General features: G+C 45.1%; 1 protein-coding gene and 1 long non-coding RNA gene across 3 annotated transcripts in view; one reads left to right on the forward strand and one right to left on the reverse strand.

Moving 5' to 3' along the window:
• Positions 1-13,654, reverse strand: part of LOC148119527 (uncharacterized) — a 36,496-nt gene extending 22,842 nt beyond the window's left edge. The window contains exon 1 of the long non-coding RNA XR_015735082.1: positions 13,512-13,654. This is a non-coding gene — a long non-coding RNA (uncharacterized LOC148119527). The remainder of the gene's footprint in view (positions 1-13,511) is intronic.
• Positions 3,506-25,505, forward strand: part of Nsmaf (neutral sphingomyelinase activation associated factor) — a 53,202-nt gene continuing 31,202 nt past the window's right edge. Inside the window, exons 1-9 of one of the 2 annotated variants that reach the window (XM_085677032.2) lie at positions 3,506-3,805; positions 15,247-15,336; positions 18,245-18,323; positions 18,425-18,492; positions 18,567-18,603; positions 20,641-20,691; positions 23,055-23,126; positions 23,472-23,519; positions 23,615-23,667. In XM_085677032.2, coding sequence (XP_085533158.1) covers positions 3,744-3,805; positions 15,247-15,336; positions 18,245-18,323; positions 18,425-18,492; positions 18,567-18,603; positions 20,641-20,691; positions 23,055-23,126; positions 23,472-23,519; positions 23,615-23,667 — 560 coding nt within the window. In that variant the 5' untranslated portion in view covers positions 3,506-3,743. Of the gene's footprint in view, positions 3,806-15,246; positions 15,337-15,513; positions 15,588-18,244; positions 18,324-18,424; positions 18,493-18,566; positions 18,604-20,640; positions 20,692-23,054; positions 23,127-23,471; positions 23,520-23,614; positions 23,668-25,505 lie in introns of those variants that run through there. The other variant, XM_048420749.3, reaches the window with a different exon arrangement.

Consider the following 25,505-nt stretch of genomic DNA (forward strand, 5'->3'; position numbering starts at 1 on the left):
CTAAGAACCACGCGGGACACTAGGATTCTTCTGCAGAAAAGCTTTTAATGTGTCCTGAGAGAGAGAGCATCAGCTAACATGGCCGGGGACCCCTAAATGAGGGAACCCCTCCTTTATATAGGAAACAGTCCTTGCTTCGGACGTGTCACCCTTGGATTGGCCCGCTGCCCCTTAGCCCAGGTGAAGCCTCGGGAGTAGGCGGGGACAGCAGTGGAAAGTTACCGAGCACATGTGCGTTCACCTGGCGGTGAAACCGGATGCCAGCGCCATCTTGTAATGGAGCATGTGGATGCGGCCCTTCACAACCCCAGGCTCGCCAGATGTTCTGCTCTCCTTCAAACCCCACAATCTCACACACTTCTTCCCTTATCAGCCTCTCAGGTAGATCCTCAGGTATGGGACACCCCAAAACCCCTCTACAGCCAAACATCACCCACTTCTCATCACTACTGTGAGCGATCTATGACATGGAAAGAGACTTACCTTTCCCTATATTCAAGCCTTCTCTTTCTCCACTCCAAGGCCAGTTTCTCTTTGTCTGGTCTTACCCCCACATGCATGTAAATGTCCTGTCTTTTAAGGAACCACTGATAGATCTATGAGAATGTTACGAAGTGGGAGCTGGAAGCTGTATCTAGTAGGGAGAGAAAGCAAAGGACTAGGCCAGCTACAGCATGTGCATTCCTGGCACACAATCCTCCCTGGCTGGTGCATCTCTCTTCCTGCAGAGTCCTCTGTCAGTGTCTAGGGCTCAAAAATTCCTATCCTATGCTTTCTTTGCTAGCATACTTGATTCAGTTATACAGAAATTCAGGAGTCCTTTAGGTACGAGTGGCATTGGGCAATTATTTTATGCTGTCCCACCTCAATTAAAAGCTGGCTCTGGAGTTAGGGTATGGCTTTCCCTCCTCTAGTCCCAAACATGCTTGTTTAAGAGGTTTCCTCCAAAATTCTCTGTCCCGTATCAGGCAAGCCACCTGTTATGTGACAAAAAGGAGAGCAAAATAAAGGGACAGATTATTCCCAATGGGGACTATTGTTACCCATCTCATAAGCTTCTGTAACGTAAGAAGTCCTTCTGTACATGTGTTGCATTCATTGGTTAATGAATAAAGAGTGTGCATTGGCTTATGATAGGGTAGAGCAGAGCTAGGTGGGAAAAACTAAACTGAATGCTGGGAGAAAGAAGGCAGAGTCAGAGAGATGCCATGTAGCTGTCAGAGGGGAAAGATGTGAGCTGTCAGCCAGAACCTTGCTGGTAGGCCACGAGCCTCATGGTAAAACACAAAATGATAGAAATGGGTTAATTTAAGAGATAAGAGTGAACAAGAAATATGCATAAGCTAATAGGCCAAGCAGTGACTTAATTAATACAGTTTCTGTGTTGTTATTTCAGTTCTGGGCGGCCGGGATGAACAAGCAGCCTTCTACAACACTTCTGGCTTTGTTCTCTAAAACTTTCACAGAGGTATAAATCTTACCTCAAAATCTGTAAGCACATTGGGTAATGTTACACGTCTGAAAAATCTGTAACACTGGGGTGGACAGTTTAAAGTCTATACTTAGGTAACCTTAAAGGAGCCACACGGTATGATGCAATTTTCTGGGATAAACCAATCAAGGAGGAAGCAACTCCTAGTTATGAAACTCAAACCAGATAATTCCTCTTCTACTTTCTGTCACACTAGGAACCCTCCTCTTTATCAGTCCCTTCTCTCTCTCTCCTTCCCCTGGGAGCTGCCTGCTAAGCTCCCACAGCTTTCTTAAGCCCTTCTGGGCCTCCGCGATAGAAACTCCCTCCAGTGGAGTTCACACTGTGACCCCTCCCCTCTTCCTCCACAGACACCAATGTCATTAAAGCCTCAGTCTGGCCTCAGTATAGTACAAATGGCCAAAGTTTGCATTTTCAATTTTCAATGATAGGCACAACAAGTCATCCTCCAATGTTCTCTGATATCTAAACTTGCTTTCTTCTCTATTTCTTCTTATCTATACCGGTCTGGCATAAGCTCTTCCATACGGATGTTTATTGTCCAAGAGACCCTCACCTCCAACCAACAGCCTGTCCTAATAAGGTCAGGAAATCTCTATTCGGGCTGACAAAGGCTGGTTCAGTTACCTGTAACTCCTTCGTCCTCCCTTCACTGGGGCTTACGACCTACGCCTGTTTTCTCCATTCCTGTAGGACAATTTCTGCTGTTTAAGAGTCCAGGAGAGTGTCATAAGAATGTGAACGCTGAAGTAAGCCCCGAGGACGAGTTCTGAGGTCTAAACGGTGTTGTCTGAGGATGTGAACACTCGGATAAGTTTTGACGGTGTAAGAAAGTGTGATGTAAGCGAAAGTTCTGAAGGTGGAAAGCACTGAGGGTAACTAAGTCCTGAAGGTCTATGAAAGTGTTGTCTGAGGATGCGGAAGATTAAGTCTGAGGATCTAAGAACGGGTAATGTAAATGAAAGTTCTGAAGGTCTAAGGAACTGATTGAGGGTTGGTAGAAAATGTTTCATTTTTTCTTTCCCCTCTCTTCGACACCTACGCCATTTTAAAGCACCTGCTACTTATTCCGTCCTCGACGATCAAACTAGAGATTACTGTGACGCTGGTCAGAAACTTATGGAGCCTGGAGGCTGCCCTTATTGGTCCTGTAAGAGACATGATGCATATTCAGGAAGGTACTCTGTCTTTTATGCATAATGGGGGATGTTTATAAGACTCATGGCACTCCAGATGGGAGACAGGGGTCACTGGTAAACTTTACTATAGCACTTACTACAGCTGCCCATCAGGCAGGCTCAGAATACAGAAGGTATACATTGCACTCTCAGTCCCTAGATATAGATACAGCAGAAGTGGTTCAGAGCTCCTCAATGATCCATATATCACTAATATCACCTCTTTTTGATGATAGTAATCCCACATCCCTGTCATATCTTTTGTTTCAAACCTTAACCTCTGCATATTTGCTATTGACCAATGCCTTGCCTGACCGCTTTGAAGAATGCTGTTTGTGTGTCCCTCCTGGGTCAAACTCACAACCACCATTTGTGGCTTCACCTACTCACTGTCTTATTAGATTCTCCTGTCATGCCGCCTGCAAATTGCTCTGAGTCAATAATAACTACTACCCCAACTCTCTCCCACATCTCTCTCTTGGGTGCTGAAGACTGCTTAAACTCCTCAGGAACACACTTTGTGGGAACTCTGGATTCTGCAGATCGCAACAATGCCATGACGCTTGGTGACTACCACACTGCCCCTATGTCCAAACATTCACTTCGTCTTGATTCTCTGCAGAAAGGCAGTCGACCGCCGCCTACCTGCTTAGGTGGTCTGGGACTTGTGCCCCGGTGTTCCTTTTTTTTCTAAATCAGGGGTGGGACCAGGGGAAGAACCCTTGCCGATTCCCATCACTGAATTTAGAACAGCAGGGCATGATAAACGAGCCGTCCCGCTCACACCCCTGGGGGCGGGGTGGGGGGTGCTCCGGGCAGGCACTCGCGTGTGCGGTCTGCAGAGGTTGGTCCGGACAGGCTAGGACGCGGCTCCCGCGGCCCCAGGTCAGCGCGCGCCCCTCCTCCGGGCCTGAGTCACCGCGTCGGCCGAGTCCCCAAGCCAGGATGCTGCGCTGAGCGCGGTCGGGACGCCTCGGGGCCCTGGGGGCGCTGGCAGCGTGGGGTTCTCGGCCGCCCGGCGGCGCCGCTCGGGACCTGCTCGGACGCTCGGCGGCCTGCGCGCCCGGGCCTCCATGGCGTTCACCCGGAAGAGGCAGCGCGAGCAGCAGCTGCAGCTCTACTCCTCCAAGGAGAGGTGAGCGGGGCCGGGAGGCCGGCAGCGGGGGAGGCCGGGCCGCAGCAGGCGCTCGCCCGCAGGCCGCGGCCGCCTCCAGGGTCCCGGAGCCGCGAGTGGGCCCGGCTGCCGGGGACCTGGGGACGCGCCTCGTGGGGCCGAGCGCCCCGGGCCCGCAGCCGGCCTGCGCGGGAGGCCGTGGGAGAAGCGCGTGCGGCGGCCCGGTCGCGGTCACCCGCGGCCCAGGAAGGACTTGGGGGAAGAGCTACGGCCTCCCTCAGATCCCGTCCCCGGCTAGGAAACCGCACTTCCGCCTCGCGTGTCCTTCCCAGGGCGGTTTGGCGACCCACACGCCGGCGGCTAATCCGGGAATGCGGGCTACACCGTTTGGGGTTTTTATTTATTTGTTTTTGCAAACACGGGGTTTGTTGATGGGAGCTGCGGTCGGACTGTCAACGTTGTCGGTCTGCGGAGCCGGCAAAGCTGGTTTATACCTGGAGACGCAGGTGCAGCTTTTAATTCTGGGTGGATTTGCCCAGCCTTCACCTGTAGCATTTACTCCACCCGCCGGCTTCCTTCACCCAGACACCCCTCTTTCATCTGTCACGTCGGGCTGGCCAGGGGGTGCGTTCCAAAAGTGCATTTCCCACCTGAGTTTACGTGGGATTTCTTTGTCTGGCACCAAGGACTTGTTAAGACTTGTTGGCGCTCTCTGTATTGCGTCGATGAGTCTTCACAGGAACCTTTTAAAGGCTTGCACTGTTGTCATGCTCTAGACTTCATTACTAGTCATCTGTAACAATCCTGTGACCTCGGTGATGAACAGGAGAACCGGGGAGGGACGTTTTGTTTTATCTGAATTTTAGATTCTCACTCTTACTTTGCTCGTCTTAGCCTGTTAGGGGAACCTGCTGCCCTTGTTATTTCCAGCATAGGCTGTTTTGTTTACATGTTAAAGTTCTCCTAGCCCAAACATTTGTCAGTTATCAACATCAACTGCTCCCTGCAATCAGCATGGACAGTTGAATTCTACTTCCTGATGATCACCCCCAAGTTTTTTTCCTCTGCCTAATGACTTTGCAGTCTTCGGTGTTATTCATAGATATCTATTTTAATTAGGGGAGCATCTCTGACTGTGAGATTTGAACTTAAATCAAGGAGACTCTTTATAAATCATTCAAAAAGACCAACTTGGAAAAGCAACCTTGCCGAGACCCAAATTTAACATTTCTGCACACGTGTTTTGTGGCTTATCTATCATTGGCAACATTAAGGACAAGTGAGCAAGATGCTAAAGGCCGCTGGTTCCAGCTATCTCGGAGAACTGTTCCTTCTCCCGGGGAGCTTGAGGCAAGCTTTAGAGATAACCAGAGGCCTCCCTCTGCTCTGTCCACTCCCTGGCTCCAGTCATACTGAGTTAGGGATTTTAGATTTTTAAAGTTACCCAAGAATGACCCCAGAGAAAGAGAAACTGAAGTTAGCGTGTATGTCTCTGATTGCTGATTCAGCTCCACTTAGGAATAGGTTGTATTTTCTACAAAAGTAGAAGCGGAGCTTGTCTGAGAGATTCTGTGCCGGTGCTTTCCATCAGTGGGGACAAGAAAGAATGCAGCAAAGTAAATATGTATTCTGGATGTTCAGTGGGATCGAGGTGACTGCTGGTGGTAGTGTCTGTGGCATTTAAGACGACTGGAGAAAGAAGCCAGCTGGGATTGTTAGATACAATATGAGGCACTCAGTTAAATACTAACTTCAGATCATTTTTGGCATATGTCCCATGTAGATTTGAAGATGAAGATATGTTTATACTAAAAGCTTAGGGCAGACTAAGTCTGTAGTTTATCTAAAATTCAACTTTAACTGGAATCCTGTACTGCTTGCTACTTGCTAAACCACATAGCCCAGTGCTGAGACTAATGATTTGAATAACCACGCACTGGTGCTGTTTGCTGAAGTTTATGGGGAACAAAAAATGCTTTTGCAGTTTTCAGGACCAGAAAGCAAATAAATGATTCGTTCTGTCTGATCAAATGAAGTGCCTTTGTAGTTCTTAGGGGCCATATTCATTTTGCTAGATATTTAAAAACGTCATGATTAGATTGTTGATGAAGGCAAATCAAAAGGTAAAGAGACAAGTTAACACACATTCTTTGAAATAGTTGAGCGTGGCAGAAGTGGTCAAGCAAATGAAGATATCTTATGAACTGCCGCTTGTTCTATTTATGAAGACTTCTATTTAAATTTTGTCTTCACAAGTATTTTTGTCTTACTTATGTAGAAGTTGAGACCCATGTCTTCACAGTGAAAGCTGTCGTTTGGTTTCTGTGGTGTGAGAGAAGGAACAGCCGTTCGTAAGCTGTCGTGTCAGGCTAACATGTTAGTGACCCTTAGTTTTCTGTTGTACGTCTGATTGTTACGTTAATAGTTTTACAGGCATTCCAGAGACTTACGCGTGACTTTAGAGAGCCCATGGATGTGTAATTCCTTGGTTATGCTGGTATTAATTTTTTTACTTAACATGTTTGTTTATCAATTGAGTTGACATCTATTAATAATTGCTTTTCAAAATACTAAGTGATACGTTACTGTGCAATCTTTCATTTCTAGTGTGGAGCGTACCAGTCTTCGATTTCCCTTTTGTAGGTTATGCCAGGGATTGGAAAAGGAGATAGATTGCAGAATCAGCACTCAGTCGATAGGACTCTAATGGATCACAAGAAATTGTACCTTTGAAAGATGGACTCGGTTTTTCACATATAAATCAGCAAGAAAGAAAATAAATGTTGCAAATATTTTGGTTAACTTAGAATTTATATTGGCTTCATCAAAAATGCTTAGTAACTTATCTCCTTATTCCATTATTGTTTCAAATTAACTTATTCCAAAACAAGACTCTCACCATAGATGGAATTTGAGTTTTTTTGCAGTATGATTTGCATCAACTATATCATCTTAAGTATGATATCAATAGGAGTGGGTCCTTAAGAATTCAGTACTTAATTGTAGTTTCTTTCCCTCCCTGATTTCCCCACCACCCCATTCTTTTTTTTGTTTTATGAGAGTATAAAATACGTGTAGTCCAGGCTAGACTTGAATTCTTGGCTGTGGAGGCCCTACGTGAGCGTATTTCCACCTTGACCAAAGGTCAGAGAATTGCACCTTTACCTCTTTTCTTCCAAGGTTGTTGTGTTTCTTCCTCGAACAGTTGCCCCACCTAAGTGTAAAGCAGAGAATTGTCTCAAGGCTGTTGTCAGTAGGTGTGGCTAATATTCAGACCTTATATTTCAGGAATAGAGAAGTAGATATGTTTCTACCAAGGGTCCAGTTCCTTTATGGAGATAACATTGGATTCCACTCAGGGAGTGGTTTGCCATAGAATGTTTTGGTCTAGGGTGTGGGTGTGACTTGTTTTGTTCCTGTGTACCTGTGTGGGGGTGTCTGGAGGTCAGTTGTAGGAGTCAGCTCTCTGCTTCCACCATGTGGGCCTAGGAGCTCAAACTTGGGGTGTCAGGCTTGGCAGCAAATACTGAACTGCCCTTCTTGTTTGCTGGTCCCTTCTTGTTGAATTTTTTAGTAGTTCCTTTTGAAGCTTAGTCTTAAGAAACAGATTGTTTATTATTATTATTACAGATTTTATTTCTGTTATCTTAATGCATCCTGTGACTTCCTCTCCTCCCCCAACCCCTTTTCCTTTGGATTAAGTGAAGTCCTTATGCTCTCTTCAATGTTTGTGCAGAGTATGGGGTTCTGTATCCTAATTTTATCTTTGCTTTGGTGCTTATGCTTGAAATTCTAACATTTAATTCACTATCCGAAGCTAATCATTCACTTTACCTTCCTCTCTATCAATGTGCAGGCCCTGGAATAATTATTCCTGCTGTCCCATACTTAATTATAGTCCACTGTTGTCCGGTTAAATATACACATTCGGCATTATGATTGCCTGGTTAATAATTGTGTGGTTTTATGTGTATGTTTGCTAAAGTCTTTTAGTTTTCCTTCTTGCGTGTCTTGTCTTCTTTCTGGAAATTTTCTTTCTCAATAATATTCTGTAAAAGTTCCTCTGAGCAGCATCTGATGATAGTAAACTGCCTTTGTTTTGCATGTCTAAACATATCCTTATTTTGCCCTTGCTTTGAGAATAGTCATTCCTGTAGCATTAGAAGACTCTAAACAAAGGCAGATGACCAGAGGATAGGCCAGAACGTGCTGTAAGTCAGGATATCACTAGCAGAGAAATGGTTGGTCGCAGGTGTGTTCCTCTGGACAGCCCTCAGCTACCCAATTTTGCCACTTGAGATAGGGAGAAACTTGACGCCTGTAGAATGACCAGTTGGCAAAACATAATAGGTCCTGCTCGTTACTCCTGGCAGCCCAGCATTTGTGGCTGAGGGTAGTCCTCCCCCACTGGCTTGACTGGGAACTACCGACATCTGTAAGATCTGGCTGGATTTGTGTTATCCCTGTCTAGAGTTAGGAAACATGACCATGTTCTCTGGCCTCATTTGGTTGTCTGTGGACAACCAGGATTGATGACCTTAAACATAAATTTCTGTAGCCAGATTCCAGGTAACTTCACAGGGTACCTACAACCAGCCAGTACTGCTGCTCCTGAATTGTTGTTGATAAGCAGAAGGTCCTCTCTGGAAGCTCAGGAGGCCTCCTCTCTGTGGTGGTTGCTGCCCTGCTGATTTCTGATTTCTTTACACTCAGAATTTTTGGTCTGTTTTCCAAGGTTGTCTATTCAATATTTCCACTACATCTTGTAGCTGAGCTTGAGTAACTAAATAGATGATTTGACAAGGCACATAGCTTGCTCACATGTGATGGCTAATTTTGTCACTTTGGTTGCATTGGGAAGCACCTGTGGACACACCTCTAAGTGTGTCTGAAGACATTTCCAGAGAAGATTAACAGAGGACAAGAAACATCAGAATGTAATGGCTGCTATGCCATTACAGAGGACAAAGGGAAGAGCCTGTTAGCATGGGTAGTTAGCTCTCTCTGTGTCCGGGACTTTAGCTGCTGCTGCCCAGGATAGGCTGACATCTGTGAAATCGCAAGTCACAAGTCAAAACTAACACACCATGACTGTGTTCAAACTAGCCCTGGCGCTGAGTTCTTGGGCCAAGTTCAGCCTTTGTCCACGGTGACTTACTGATCTTGTTTTCAGTACAAGGCATGTAAACGGCTGGGCAGCGCTCACTGTTAAGTTCTTGAAGTTTAAGATGATTCTGGTGCAACAGAAGCTTAGTTTCTATGATCCTGAAATCTTAGTCTGACTGCACCCGCAGGCCAGCAGCATGAGATGCCTGGAGCTCGTCCCGGGTCCACATCAGAAGCTCGTGTTCGCAGCCTCCTAGATGATTGTGCACACGCAAGGCAGAGAACTCAAGATAATGTCAGCGATGCCTCCCTGCTTTCTTCTGGCTTTTGCTGCTTTCCAGTGACTCCTATGCCTCTCTCTGGTCCCCATGGCTCCCTGGGCCGTGGCTTTGTGTGTGCTGACTGCAGATTTCATCAAGGGCCTGAATGTGCTGGGTCAGCACCTCACCACTGAGCTGCTCACCTGCCCATTGGGCTGTGACTCTTGATGAGTGAGGGAGCAGAAGGGCTTTTAAGAGCATTGATCATGTTTCTACCTTCATCACTGTAGACCGTGGAGACTTGGAATTAGAAGCCCCAGGCTTTATGGGTAGTGTCAACAGAAAGGGTTTTGGTGGCTGAGCTGAGTCAGGAAGTAATGATCTCACCCACTGAGAAGAGAGTATCGTTTCTTAGAGCTGGGCTAAGTGTTGGAGCCTTAGACATGCTGTGGCAGGGACAGGCTACAAAAGTCGGCTGAAATAGTGAAATTGGTTTTACTAGGGAACCACACCTTCTGCAGAGGTTAGGGACCAGTAATGTACATCAGCCAATGGGTACAGGAACTAGACAGACTCCTTAACGGCTCAGATATTTCTATGCAAATTTGTAGACTGTGGCTGGCTAACTTGATACTAACTAGACACCTGGGAAGAGGGGACCTCGGGTGAGGGATTGCCTCCATCAGAGGGGCCTGTGAGCTGTCTGTGGGGGCATTTTCATTTTCTTGATTGCTAATTGATGAAGGAGTTCCTACACATTGTGGGAGGCGCTGTCCTGAGCAGGTGGTTCTGGGTAGTTTTACATGAACAGGGAGGCAAGCCAGTAAGCAGTTCCCAGAGGGTTCTTCAGGTCCTGCTTCCAGGTTTCTGCCTCGAGTTTCTACCTTGGTGTCTGTACAGCAGGGGTCCTCAACCTTCCTAACTCGGTGGCCTTTTAATACAGTTCCTCATGCTGTGTCCTCCAACCATGAAATTAATTTCATTGCTACTTCATAACTGCAATTTTGCTACAGTTTAGAACTGTAATATAAATATTTGTGTTTTCTGATGGTCTTGGGCTACCCCTGGGAAAGGGTCGTTCTACCTCAGGTTGAACCACTGCTCTGGATATTGAACTGTAACCTGTAAGCAGAAATAAGGACTTTCCTCCGTAAATTGGTATTGGTCGTTGTGTTTATCACAGCAAAGGAAGCATTATTGTGTTTAGGTGGGGCTTGAGATCAGAATCCAGTGCTGAGGAGCTGCAGGTTTATGCAGAAATGTTAACCTGCTAGAGAGTTGTAAATACTAAGAAGATGCAAAATTCCTATCTGTTTGTGGAATTCAGGACCAGAGTAGGTGGGGCCCACACAGCGAGGACCTTTCGGAAAGAGGAACAGAGATAACATACTTGTATTCATTCATTGCAGGTCCCCCTCAGGGGACAGGGGAAAAAGTGACAAACGCATACCTGGTGTAGAAAACAGGACGTGGCAACAGTGACAAATGCCAACAGAGAAGTGTAGTGAGCTAATTACAGATCCCCACTTCCTTTCTTAAAGTTTTCGTTTATCCTAATGCAGAGAGCTTGAGAGTTTACTTGATTCCAAACATTAAAGACACATTCGTGAACCAAGTCCAGTAAAGAAACTCAGAAAGAGCCGAAGGGATTGAGGCTACAGCCTTACCTAAAGACTAGGTTTTAAAGAAAGCAGTTTCAAAGCTTTCAAGTAAAAAATATAGTCATTATTACTGGACTGTTCTGGAAAACATTTTCACGCAAGAGGTATATACTACCATCAAAAATATAATTTAGAACTTGTCCAAATCGCCTTTCCTGCACAGGTGTGGAAGGCAAGGCAAGCAAACACAGATGGCTGTTTAGCAGTGTTTTTCCACATTGTTCTCCAGATCTGAGTCCAGAATCTATAACTGCCTTCAAGAAAATTGGAGCCTCCCTTGAACGGAAGCTTTTAAAAACGCTGTAGGTTAAGAGAACAAAACAAAATTTCTGAAGTTGTGTTTGAAATGAGAACATATGTAGCTACTAGGCAGGGCCACGTGGACTTGAGAAAGTGACACTATTTGTGTATTCCCCTCCTGACACGGCCTTCGTCTAAAAGAGATTTTCACGAGATGTGTGAAGATGCAGGGGACACAGGTGTCTGCTGGCATAAAAGTGCCGGGCAAGCTTGTGAGCAAGGTGGCAGCTGTCTAGTGACCTGGGAAGTCAGACTTCTGAAAGAGCGTGCGTGTACTAGCTGGTGCTAGCGTGACAGAAGGTTCGGAGACCACAGAGGGCGGAAGTTGCCACCATCTCCAGCATGAATTACAGTGACGTCCTGCCCCGCTCCTTGATTCTCTGCGGGCAGAGTTCTGACTGGAAAGTAGAAAATGAAGCAGAGTTTAGTCCCCTTCCCTTGGCCAGAGGATGAAGTGTTTGTTTCGTTGTTTTTAACTTGTTTATGTGTAAACAGAATTAACATGGGGAGATTGATGTTCATGTAGTTAGGTGACCTCTAATGTAAGTGACTGTTGAGAGTCTGAAAGAATCCTCCAGAGTGTCCTGGCCTGCAAAGTGCTTTGAACTAAAGAGCTGGAAAGGTCTCAGGAGTGAGGTCCCTGACCTCCTGCTCCTGCCTGCCTTCTTCCCTGAAGTGAGCCATGAACTCCCCCCAACTGCCCAAGGAACCCAGAAAACCTCTGCCTTAACCAACCCCAGAAACTAGAGGTCAATTTCTCTTCCTCTCTTGAATCCCTTCGCTCTGAGGGATTCTGGCTGTGCTCGGAAGCCAAGAGGACTCAGCAGACTGTTGTCGGGTGACTCTCCAATCTAGCACCTCTGTCGTTCACTTTTCTACACCGCTGTCTACCCTGTGTCCCGGTCGTGCAAAGATTTACACGAGTTTGTTAATTCTGTCTCTGATGAGCCTGCCTTTGAGGAGCGTGGCTATCATGATGAACAAGGGCAGATTTTGCTCTTTCCGCCCCTGCAACCTTCTTCAGGCTCTGCTTAAGTGGGGCTTGGGGGGTGGGGGGGTGTTTGCAGCTGTGGCGTCACCAGACTATAATCTTGCTTATTTGTGTACCCGTTTTCTTAATCTCTTCCTTATTTCAGATTCCAAGGACTAGTTTGTTCAGCTAGTCTTCTAGTGGTATCGCACTTGCTCTGAGGGTGGTCTGCGTGTTCGCCGTGCGAGTGACATGCCCTGCACAGTGGGCTTTCCTGTGGCGTGCACAGTGCCACCCAGGTGTCCACAGATTTACATGTGTAACCTAGATCCAGGCCTGGCCGGTACACACTGTGGACCCACTCGTGGGAATAGTTGTGGAGTGGCTGTGGACGTCACCTAATGTATTACTAATTCCTGTTCAGAAGTTTCTTATCAGAAATTATCCCTCTCTCCTTCTGGAGTGGAACAGTGGGCCAGAGGTTAAGCATATCCATATACTTTGAATTTCAGGTGACTTAAGGTTAGAATAGTGTATGTTTAGTATGAATGATTTACTAATGAAGAGATGTATCTAGGAAATGACCCATACACTATAAGGTGGGTTACACTAAGACGATGGAACCATGGGCACAAGTCTCCTAAAGAAATAATTAATGTTAGCTGTGATATTAATGTGTGAGAGCACAAAAGGAACCACAAAAGAGTGACTTTAAAGTTTTTAAAAATTATTTTTATGTGCATTGATGTTTTGCCTGCATGTATGTCTGTGTGAAGATGTCAGATACCCTGGAACTGGAGTTACAGACAGTAACTGCCATGTGGGTGCTGAGAATTGAACCTGGGTCCTCTGGAAGAGCCGTCTGTGCTCTTAACCTCTGAGCCACCTTTCCAGCCCTGACTTTAAAGTTTTTAAAACATTAGGTTTTTTTTAACCCCATAGAATATTGTTTGGAAATTATTGTTGAAAGTTAATTGAAATAATTTTCACATAGAAAATATTTAAATCAAAAAAAAAGAAAATATTTAAATCAAATACCAGCAAACACTTCAGTGCAAACAAAACAAACAGCTCCTGCCCAGGAGGTGGTGGCTCACACCTTTAATCCAGCACTCAGGAGGCAGGCGGATCTCTGTGAGTTCGAGGCCAGCCTGGTCTACAGAGGGAGTTCCAGGACAGGCTCCAAAGCTACAGAGAAACCCTGTCTCAAAACACAAAGCAAAACAAAATAAAAAAAAAAATATAACCCCCCAAAAAACCAAGTGAACAAACAGCTGCTTAAACTGCTAATGTTAGGGAGTGTGGTTTGCTTAGGGCCCTTCTCTGTAGTTTACGTTTCTCTTAAAATACAAGTATTGCGAGATGAAGGAAACCACTATTAATTTATGATAGATTAGTGCTAAAAAAGGGTCAGCATCTGCCTCACTTACCGTGTAGAAGAACAGCTGTTCTGGTAGGTGGTCTGTGTTTCCTAGCTGTAAAATCCTGCATGTGTCTTCTCTGTTTTCCCCCTCCTGTGGGAGCAGAGAGGACAGCAGGGGACAGAGGAAGGACTGCACCCCAGCTCATTTGGTTGCAGCCAAAATTTAGGCGGGTAACTAGTGGGTAAGTTCCTGTTTGGTGCCTTCCTGGACATCATCTGACACATCAAAGGAATGCCCCTTCCTCCGAGCCTGGGCACTGTGCTGGAACTTCGGCTTATGACTAATTTTTTTTTTTTAATATACTGGACACTAAACTTAACTTAATTCTTGTTCAGAAATTTTTCAAGTGGAGGTCAATATTTATTTTCAAGGTCAATAAAACTTAGATGGTAAAACTAGTTCCTGTAATCAATTTTGATCCCATGAGTCAGTCTTTTGGGCCAGCTTGTTTTTTGAATGACACTCTCCCGTGTCTCTCAATGAGAGTGTTGAGTGTTTTGACCTTCTGTTCCTTGTGTTGGCTCAGCCTTCTAGTGTATTCTTGCTTGTTTGGGTGTTGCTCTGTCATGTTCTGTCTTTATACAGGTCATTAGTCTTTTACCTTTTCTTCTGACCCTGCGCTGTCCCCGCTCCTTCAGTTTGTGTTCCTGTGCTTTCCTGTGTATTCCTTGGGTCTTTCTCTGTCACATTAGAGGCTACTCGTCTGAGAGTGACTTCGGTGGCTGACACCAGGGAAAGCCCTGTGCATGTATTGGTGTTCGGATGAGTGGTACCGTCTCGGGGAGCATCCGCACTCTGAGATCTGTGGGCAGCTAATTCCCATCTGCCTGCTGCCCCCCACAGACTGGCTCACATCTCTTCCTTGCTTTGATCTCTCTCTAGTTTGCTGTTGCCTTTGGGTTTTGTCATTTAAAAATATTTTATCCACATCTTAGGTTTGTTCCAGGAGGAAGTAAAATAAACAATATTCTGTGTTATCCACGTTTAATATAGATATCTTCCTCAAGGACAGCAGAGCATCTGAAAGCTTTTTCCTAACTCCAGATGCTGTCAGTGCCCCTGCCCTACCCTGCAGCCAGACACATGCTTCTTTGCACGTTTTTGCCTTATACTTACTTATTTCCATGGCAGTGCAACTAAATTATTATTTTTTTAATCATGCACACGCACCTTCCATGCATGTGTGGGGTCTGTGCGGGAGTCAGTCCTTTCCTTCCTCCAGGGTTCCAGGGATACTCAGGCCATGAGGCTTGAGAGGCAATCCCCTTTACCCACGTCGCCTCACCACTGTACATTTCTGCCGTTGTACTTTTAAAGTACAAAGCACTTCAAACTGAAGGAACTATGCAACTCAATATATTTGTTTTACTTATTAAACATGCATGGTCTTAAACATTAGGTTGGTTGTAGCCATCTGTGCATCTGTCTCCTAGAGCTCATTGGCTTGTGGGAGTCACAGGAACTGAAGTCAGTGTGGGCCTCAGGGTTATGGCAGGCTAGGGAACACAGACATGAACATTCCCGTGGGGAGGAGAGCAAGGTTGTCATAAAATTAATTTCCCACAGTTTGATACTGTTGTGTGTGTGTGGACAGTGCATCTGTGCTGGGAAGGATTCCATTTGGGGCACGGGAGAGAGAAGTGTGGGCTTCCCAGAGGGACTCCTAGGGATGTGGAGCAGGCATGTTAAATACCTCTGTAGACCAGATGCAACACAAAGCTGTCTTCTTTTCCCCGTTCAGGTTTTCCTTACTGCTGCTCAATTTGGAGGAGTACTACTTCGAACAGCACACGGCTTTCCACGTCCAGAGCCAGGACAGCCGCGAGGAAAGGTGAGTGAGCTCACACAGCGCTGGGCACTAGTGGGCTCTGAGGTCTGATGCCTTTGAAATCCCTCTTCCCTCTGTTTAGTTATGTCACGAGATGGTGGCATACCTTGTGGGGTTCTGGCTCCTCTGAGGCAGGACTCCTCTGGTCATTGCTTTGTCCCTGTGTCCCTTGTCACACAGTGCTCCCTGCTCCCAGTCACTGCAGGATGATGCAGTAAAGTAATGATCAGAAGCCATGGAGAAGTGAAGATGAGGTAATAAATAATGCAGTGTGAATCGGGGCAAAATCTACTTCCTCCGTAACTACCTACTCCTTTGAAAACAGATCCAGTTGCTTGGGTCGATTTTTTTTTTTTTTGAAAGCTGCGAGTCAAAGCATAATTTGTCTTTGAATTTTTGTTTTCCTGTACCGGTTGTGCTTCAGTGCCTCTAAAGTACTGCTTAACGTGACGTTATTCTTAGTTGAAAAATTCTAGTTTGTATGTATAATGGAGTGATAGAATTTAAACCCATGATGGAGCAATGGCTCTGTATAAAGGGGTCAGCAACTACACAGCCTTTGCACCCAACCTGAGTGGCCACCTGCTTTACTGGTATATGACCACCCGTTTGGGGGCAGCCACCGCCATCTGTGTCCCTTGTTTGATCACCTGCAAAGACACGTCTGTCTGGCTCTTCATAGAGACTGTTCACCATAATTATATGTGTGTCGTAATCTTCAGGGGCTGCTAACGCCCTCAGGTGAGAGGTTACTGAGAAGGTCTGTAATGGGCACGTCAACATTAATACCACCTTCAGTCTCCCCCGCGGTTCCCGCTGGTGTGAGCGCTCCCTGCACCTCCCCTGAGGTACTGTCAGAGGATGCCAGAGAATCTGATCTAATACAGGTTGATGTAAAGGAGGACATGGGAGAGGGGTGTCTATCACACAGATGCAGTAAGCGACACTTATGGGCTGGGAGGTCGGGCTGTTGTCAGTGGGAGGCTCTTGTCCATAATGCCCAAGAGAACATGAATTCTAGACAAGTATTGGAAAAGGAACAACGAAAAAGTCATCATGTGGGAAAATAATTTTAGATTAGCAAGTATGAGGAGTATATTATATGAATCAGGTGTTATGTGGACTCTTTGGATTTTGATTTGAGTAAACTGTGAAAATACATTTATGAAATGGAAAGTTTTTGAACACAGTATACTTGGAGAACCTAAGGAGTTCTTTAAGTGTGATAATGATAGAACTGTTATTAAATGAGAGCTTCTTCAGAGCTTCTTACATGGATCAGCCGGGTTTAGGAGGGGTTTGTATAAGAAGCAGTAGAAACAAAAATGACCAGTGCTAAAGTTAGGTGATGGGTATATGGGCACTTCCTATTCTAGTTGCTTATACTTAGAAGTTTCATTCTATTAAAAAATCTAACTGTTGGTAAGTTTGGATATTAAAAGTAAATGCACTTAGCAGCATGAAAAAAATGTACATTTTCAAAACCCTTTGAAAAAGGAGAGATGTGAACTGAATTCTGACCTTCCGTACAATGGGTGCATGTATTGAATGGTAATGATGACGAGAAAGCTCCAGTAATCACTGCCTCCCACAAAGAGGAGTGTTTCCTCTGGGACTGGGAGGCCGTTCTCAACTTTTCGACTGTATATCTCAGTGTGAGTTTTTTTCATTGTTGTTGTTTTTGACGCTTTGAATTTCTAAGTTATATAGAGACATAGACTCACAGATTTTTTTTCTCCTTAGATTCTCAGAGATACCCAAGTCCTTGAATGATTCAAGTCCCTTTCAAAAAGTGGTGTAGTTTTAGGATGCACCCTCCAAGCATTTTCCTGTCTCTATCTATCTATCTATCTGTCTGTCTGTCTGTCTGTCTGTCTGTCTGTCTGCCTGCCTATCTATCTATCTATCTATCTATCTATCTATCTATATATATATATATATATATATATTTGGATTTCCTACCTGGCTTTATGCTGCTAAGCCATTGGCCAAAATAGCTTTATTCATCAACCAATAAAGCAACACATATGCAGAAGGACATCCCACATCAGCAGGCGTGAACACACAATTCATGTTCATGAAAAATGAGAGAAAAAGAATGTGAGATTATACAAATTATACTTGTATATAAAAATGCTTCTTGGAAATTACTTTTCTCTACATGTGTCTGACTTCATAGTAAGCTGTTGTCTTGGTTTAATCACTGATAAAAGTTAATTGATAAGAGAAAGTAAAGGTGATGAATATTGGGCCAAATTAAGAACAGCCTCTAAGATATTTGAGCATGTTATTTTCCAAAATTTAGTAAAGCCATATGACTATTGTAGGAAGCTAAAGAAGTGGTCAGTCCCTTATCTGATTATATGATATCATATCACATCACATCACATAGTCTTTAAAACTGCTTATTTTCAGGAAATAGAGTTTTTCCATGAATACTTCAAAATCATTGTTTATGGTATTTTGTATGTAAAATTCAAACCTAATTTTTCCATGACTTTAAAAAGCAAAAAAGTCTTTAATTAATTGTACCAATTTATTGGTGTTTTCTGAGCAATTCTTCCAGATTCAGAGGGTGAAGAGACAATGAAATTTGCTGGAAACATCACATATTTAGCATGTGTCAGTATTTCTGTGCTTCAGTTTCTCTGGAGAGCAATTGTGAAAACTCTGATAATAATTAATGAGGTCGTGGGGCTGCAGTTAACAAACGAAGCCAGAGCCTCAGTCGGTGCAGGTTCCCCAGCCCCTGAGAGGAGCTGAAGGACACGGCTCTTCTCCACTGTCCTCCTCCCCTTGTAGCTGCCGGGCTCTTACTAGCTGACACCCAGCCATCCACATTTTACTTAAAATAAATAACTTTTGTGAATGTCCTGGTCCATCAAATAATCCTTTTTCTTTTGGCTCCTAGGAAAACCAGAGGCTCCTTAAAAATATGTTCAAAATCAGTGATTTTTGAACCAGATGCAATATCCCAGCCCATCATTAAGGTAAAGGTGTTTTCAATGTGAGCAGAAACATTCCTAATGGTGTGTGTCCATGTGCTTTATCTTTGCTACTTTTTATAATATTCTCTCTCAACTTTATCCAGATTCCTTTGAGAGATTGTTTGAAAATAGGAAAACGTGGAGAAAATGGAGCCAACAGACACCTTGCAAAGTACGTTCTTTTCACTTTTAATTTTACTTTAACAAAAATTTTACGTGTCTGATGATTTTTTTTCTGCATTCCAGGGCAAAATCTTCAGGTATTTCCCTCATTTTCAGACAGGTAAGAGCATCCAGTAAACATGTTTCCTGAAAATGTTAGTGTCTGTGTCTCCAGACTTGGGGAAGACTTCTGTGCATGAGTGTGTGTGATTTCTTTTACATGGTGAAATTATTCACTTATATAGATCTCACTGGAAACACTTGGAAATTGATGTTTAAATGCCTTGAGAATTTAGTCATTGAGAAATAAACGTTTTAAAGGATAAATCTCCCACTGGACCCTCCGGGTTTACTAAGTCTGAGAATTGCAGTTTGTCCTTGGGGTCAGTGAGAAGCTGGAAAGAAACTGAGTGTAGCAGTTCTTTCTGTGCCCTCCCCTGCTAAAGGTGGGAAGCCAGTGCCAGGCCGCCGAAGCCACCTCCGGCTTCTGTGTGACAGCCCAGCAATGCTCCGGCAGGGCGGTCCCTCCTGGCAGGAGTGTCCATCCCAGATACACACTGACCTCACTTATGCACACACTGTGGTACTCAAGTCCGCATCGGCATCATGTGACAAATTAAAATGCAGCTTTTCTACTGGTGTATCCTTAATTAGTTTGTAGATTAAAAAATGTTTAAGTAAGAGCAGGGGGATTTCTTTGTTCTTTTGGTTTTTGACTTCACATTCTTCATCCATCTCAGGATGTGTTTATCGGGGTTGCCTGGACGCCCTGCAGCTCTCCGGCTCTGTGCACTGTCGAGGTCCAGGGACTCTCTGATGAGTGGGTGCAGGAGCCGTGGGCAGAGTGTCTGCGCCGGAGCACTTGGTGCAGAGACTGGCACGGGAGTGCCTGGAGCGCCTGAGGGGCGGGAGGAGGACGGGCGGCTTCTGCTGTCTCAGTCACCGAACCCTTTGTGCATAGACCACTGCCTAACATGCCTTGACATTTCTCTGATGATCTGGGAGATTTTGAATTAAGTAACTTTCTGTTAGAACCTCCTATAATTCCAATTTTTTAAAAAAGAAGAGTTGAACTATCTTCAACTTCATATTTAATCTCACATGCAAACAGGTACAACCCATCTGGTGCTGTGTGGGGGAGCAGTGCTACTATCCCTAGCCCTGGGTGCTCACAGGTGTACTTCTTATGACATCATGAGCTTAGTGCAGGGCATCTGTATCTTGGAAGGAAAGGATACTTTTTTTTTTTAGTTAAAAGTAACATTTTCTTTAGAGAATTGCTCATCTTAGTAAAGGCTTAATAACTTGGCTTTAGAAATACAGCCCAGAATCCTTTCTCTTTTAGTAGTGTTAGCAGGAGATCTCAGATGAAATCAATTCAAAATCAAGGGGCACCCAGGGCAAGCTACTCTTTCAAGGATTATTTTAAGCTTTGTATGTCAGTACTTTCACCAAGTCTCAGAAAAGGTTTTGGTACAAAGTTTTGCTTTCAGTTTTAGTTGTTGGAGTAACATGTTTGTGTGTGTGTGTGTGTGTGTGTGTGTTATGTGTGTATGTATAAATACTAGTTTTAAGCCATATGTTCAGTAGGGGAGATGGATGGTGAGGGGGAAGTCTCTCGTTCTGTGTCAGTGATAAATGTCATGAAGAAAAGGAAGAGCAGGACAGAAGTGTCCTGGGCACACTAGGGAATGTTGCGATGCTCTGCTCCTTAAGACCACGTGGTTAGAAAGAGAGAAAGCCGTTGAGCAGTGCCAGCCACGCGAGCCAACAGTGACCGTGGGATGTAGGAGTTGAGCAGGTGCGGGCCAAAGGGTCAGAGCAGAGCACACCCCAGAGGAGGCTGGCCGAGGAGCAGGGCACTGTCGCAAATGAGAAAAGCACTGGGCGGCTAAGAGTGTGTGACCTCATTTGGGTGCTCTGGAAACCTGGGGAGGGTCAAGAGTGGAGCCAGGAGACCCTGAGGGTGTTCTGAACCCCTGCTGCTCTGCACCAGGCTGCCAAGAGCGCCTCACAATCTGGGTGTGTGCTGAAGACAAGCAAAACATAAAGCCTTCCAGCAGGAGCTTGTGTGACAGTGTGGACACTGAATTCATAGTGTCTCTAGGGTACTTCACACTGACAACTTGGTTCCTTCAGTGTTTCTTGCCTTTCTCAGGTGTATTTCATTAAAGAGCACAACATTGTGGCGCCGTATAAGATAGAACGGGTAAGTCAACTTTTTCATATATTATTGGACATTTATGCAGTGATTTTTGAGCAGTAAGACTTTTATGGTTCTATTAACATTTTTAATCAAATATGGTAAACACTGAGTACTTCAAAGTTTATTAGCAGTTATTGCAAAAGTACCCAAGGGATCCACAGCCTTTAATTCTAATAGCAAAAGCTTAGTGATCATATTAGAAAGGAAAGAAATGGAGGAATGGCTCAGGGGTTAAGAACACTGTGGTTTGTTAATACATGGCAGCTCAAAACCATGTTACATGCATGGTAACTCTGATTCTAGAGGATGTGATGTCCTCTTCTGGCCTCTGTAGGAAGTGCACACACATGCTCCATAGACATGTATGCAGACAAAATAACTACACATATAAAATAAAAATAAACACATCTTACTAAGGAAGGAAGGAACTGAAGTCAGAGTGTACAAATTGATAAGCATATTTACTGTGTACCGCTGAGAATTTTTTGCCTAATAGCACTGAAAAATTATTTATTTATTTTTAATTATTTAACTTTATTTTATGTGCATTGGTGTGAGGGTGTCACATCTGGAACTTGAGGTACAGACAGTTGTGAGCTGCCATGTGGGTGCTGGGAGTTGAGCCTGGGTCCTCTTGAAGGGCAGCCAGAGCTCTTAACCGCTGAGCCTTCTCTCCAGCCCCTGAAAATTTATTTTTAAGAGCATTCAAGAAATACTTAGTTTATAAATTACCCCATATTTGATAACAAACTTTTATAAAGTCTTAATTTGGTGGAAGTTAAGAGCGTTTACAGGGAGGCATAGGCATGTCTTTGAACACACCTATGTTGCTTTACTTCACTGCAGCGTACTGTGTGGGGAAGGCGCACTCCTACTAAAGGAGTCTGTATAGGACTAGGAGGTGGAGCCAGCTCCTGATAGGGATGCGTCTGTGAATGAGAGAAACCACAGTCTCTTGCCAGTCTAGGCTGCATGCTTAGCTCCAGGAGCAGGCAGCCCGCAGTCTCTTACCCAGCAACTTACGAAACAGAAACTGCTGAGAGACAGTCTTAGAGACAGGACAACTCACATGTGCGGTGACCCAGGGGCTTGGCCACTGTGTGTGAGTGTCTGTCCCTTCCTCCCCGTGACTTTTCTCTTGTTGTGGTATTGCCTCTGCATCTTGGCAAAAAAACCCATGGGGAATAGACGACCCTTTTCTCAAGTTAGAGCACTCCTGGGTGCCCTTCCTCGGGAGCTCTGCTGAGACCATCTGAAGGACAGACCTGTATTTCAAGTGCCAGGCACATAGATATCAATGTTTGTGAGAGTTCTCTGAAGACATAGACTGTTCAGGTGTTACATTTGTTTATGTATAGTTTATGCACGGTACATGGGGAGATTGAGACAGATAGTGTTAGATATAAGGAGTTTATTACAAGGGATCGATGTGAGGGTGATAAAGACTGAGACCTCAACCTCTGAAGAGCCCACAGTGTGAGGTGAGTCTATGTCTGAGGGAGGGGAAGCCCACATTCCAGCGGGAAGGTGTCACAAAGGCGAGGTTTTTATCTGTAGTTCTCCGTGGACCTAGACACTAAAGAGGTCAGTCTGTTTCAGTCAGTCCACTAATTTGGTGTTAATTCTACTCAGATACTCCCTCATAGACATACAGAAACAAGGTTTAATGAAATGTCCTGGCATCTTGTGGCTCAATCAAGTTGACATGTTAGCCGTCATGTATTGTGTCCCTGTCCTCAGGGCACCTCAGTATATGGAGAATATTGAGGAAGAACTAGATATCAGCACAGTGACAGAGAGAGATTTCTACCCCGTCCACAGTGGTAAGCACATGCAGAGAGAACACCAGCCAGGAGCCAGCACTGCAGGCCAGGGGAGCTCAGGGATAGAGACAGAGCGTTCCACCCACAGTGAGACACATCACATGTTAGGCCACAAAGCAAGCCATAGTAAAGGGAATACTGAAATCCCTGCCTCACCACAGCGAGGAGAAAACAGGACTGGAAAGCCACAGATGGTGCAGTTAGGCAGCACATTCTCAAGCCAGCAGTGCATCGAAGAAATGGAAAGAGAAACCTGAAAACATTGCATGGCAAAGGAAAACAAAACAAGAATGCCGGGTGATGGGAGCAGAGCAGCAGTAAGAGGCATGAAAATTAGACATCTACGTTACAGAAGGAAAGACTCCACAGAAAACTAACCCCACCCTCGGGGAATGAGAGCGGGAAGAACAGGCCAAGTGCAGGCGCATAGAGAGCCCTGAGTGACAGCACAGCCTGGCTCTGGCTCCCAGGCGCCCAGTTCTGGGGACGCTCTGCAGATGCTCTAACTGCAGCAGGATGACACACTGCTTCTGTCTCCACCAGGGAAAGATGGAGTATGCCTTTGAACTGGAAGTTTCTGGGAAGGTGGAGGATGTTGTGGAGACGCTGCTTCAGGTAAGCCAGCCATTCGGAGGTCTCACACCCACAGAGCATAGAGCAGAGTGAGCTGGAAGCCTCCATGTTTCACTTTTGTGTTGAGGCAGGGGCTCAGGTAGCTCAGGCTGGCCTCCCTCTTGCCTCTCCTTCCCTGGAACAGGGATTTCATCCTACCCAGACAACTGTTACTTCTAAATATGCTGATTTACTTGAATTTGGAAACTTAAATAGGAGAAGCCACAGGCATCAGAATTGATCCCTGCTGTTACTAATGGATAGAGCAATCAGTGTTTTTCCGTTGCCTCTAAAGAAATACCTGCTACTGTCTGAAGGGAAACTAATTGTGTGTTTATCACATTGCAGTTGCACAGAGCATCCTGTCTTGATAAACTCGGTGATCAAACAGCCATGGTGAGTGTCCTGGACAGTTGCTGTTTGACTAGAAGTTTACTTCTGTCGAGCTCACTTATACTCAGGCCCGTAATTTTAAACGGTTCTCTTCGTAGATAACAGCTATCTTGCAGTCACGTTTGGCTAGGACATCATTTGACAAAAACAGGTAAGATTTCAAGATTTTTGTTTTCTGACTAGAATGCAGTAGGCCTCTCTCAGCGTGCTCAAAACGGAGGTGGGCTGGCGTGCGGGGAGCTCTTAACTAAGTATGTGAGACTTTGGTTCTGGCCCCAGCACGACTTTCATCATCTTATTCCAAACCTGCTTGTCTTAGGAACGGGCCAGCCTAGGAACGGTAACTTCTTCCTGATATCTGCCACTTAGAAGCCTGTCCGTCCCCCAACTGACGTCTCTCCAGCCAGCCCACCTGTCTTACCCACTGGGCTTGCCCCAGTGCGCCATAGCAACCTTGAGTCCATCTTCTCAATGCTAGTCTCCTGCCTCAGTTCTGCTTCACCCCCACCTAATGACCTACTAAATTGTGTCTGTGTAAAGAACATCTGTCACTTGGCTGTTGGCAGTTACAGGGACCTGCTGCCACAGCCTCCTGGGGCGGGGCTTGCTCACTGCACCAGGTGGCTGTTGGCTCTCCTGAGTTCTGGGCTCTGGCTGTTTGCAGAGGGAGCAAGGTCCTGGTGCTCACCTGCTCTCTGCCCTCTAAGCCTTTGTCTCTTGTTCCCTCGTTCTCTTTCCTCTCTTCCTTCATCTTAGCCCCTTGTTTTTCATGCTTGGAACATGGACCCTCCTGACTTTTGGTTCTGGCTAACTGGGCTTCTGATTTTAGCTTAGCTGTCAGTTTGAGCAAGTCTTTCTTAGGCCCCTCAAATTACATTGATTACTTGCCTATCATTCCCTACAAGGACCAAAAGAGTATACTTATTGTTCTAATGGTTTTCCCATTGATTTTCTTGTCTTTATTAAGTATGCAATACAGTTTCTGAAAATAATGGTGCTATTTATTTTTATTCTAGTTTCTTATTTTTTCTTGCCTTAAATGTGGACTATTTGCCTATGTTTTCATTTCATATTTGTTATCATTTATAAAGAGGTGGGACCCAAGGTCTGTCCCAGGCAGGTCACCTGAGGCCTTGGTGGTTCCCCTGGTGGGTTGGAGACAGACAGATAGGCCATGCAGAGAGAGCTGGGGTAAAGAGTTTATTTAGTGGGTTATGAAAGGCAAAGGGAAGAGGAGAAGGAGGGGAGAAGAGGGAGAGGCAAAAGCTGCTTCTCAAGAAGAAGGGCAGACTGGGAAGGGAGTATGTGGGGAGGAGGTGAAGTTGGAAGTGGGTGGACCTTGTCTCTTAAAGGGAACAGGGTTGTCAGGTGACAGACCAGGTCAGCAGATTAGAACAATATTCATCTATATTCCTTTATCTTCACTGTAACTATTGATAACTTTGTGGTACACAACCGTCTATAATGCCAGTTACAGGAGACCTAACCTCCTAGGGCACCAGGCACATACGCTCACAGACATATATATGGGCAAAACTCATATATATAAAATGAAATAAAAATATTAAGAAAATTAAAGAGTAGTTCACTTTGTAAGTTTTAATTTGTTTTTCCAGAACCCGAAATGTCATGCTGAGGATTTAGGGAAGCGTCTTTGCAGTGTGAGATGAAATATTCCAGTCATGAGCACCGCTTCTAAAAAGGGGAAAGCAAACTTGCGAGCATAGCTTTCGTCACGTTTTTGAACATTCGCCTCTTATTGAGGAAATAGGATGACATTTCCCTACTTTTTATGTTGAAAGGGTCCGAATTCTGTCAGGCTGAAAGAATCCTATAACAAGCACAGACATCCTATGACGTGTGTCTGTTGATGTCTTTCCAGCCTGCTTCAGATGCGGCCATGCCCGTGTCCACGTCGCTGCTCCGGCGTGCGTGTTTGTTTTATTCAGACCATTTTCTCGTCACTGTCCCACAGCCATGCAGTCAGGC

The sequence above is a fragment of the Myodes glareolus genome, chromosome 16 (genome assembly GCF_982192425.1).
Source record: "Myodes glareolus chromosome 16, mMyoGla1.1, whole genome shotgun sequence".
NCBI classification, from domain to species: domain Eukaryota; kingdom Metazoa; phylum Chordata; class Mammalia; order Rodentia; family Cricetidae; genus Myodes; species Myodes glareolus.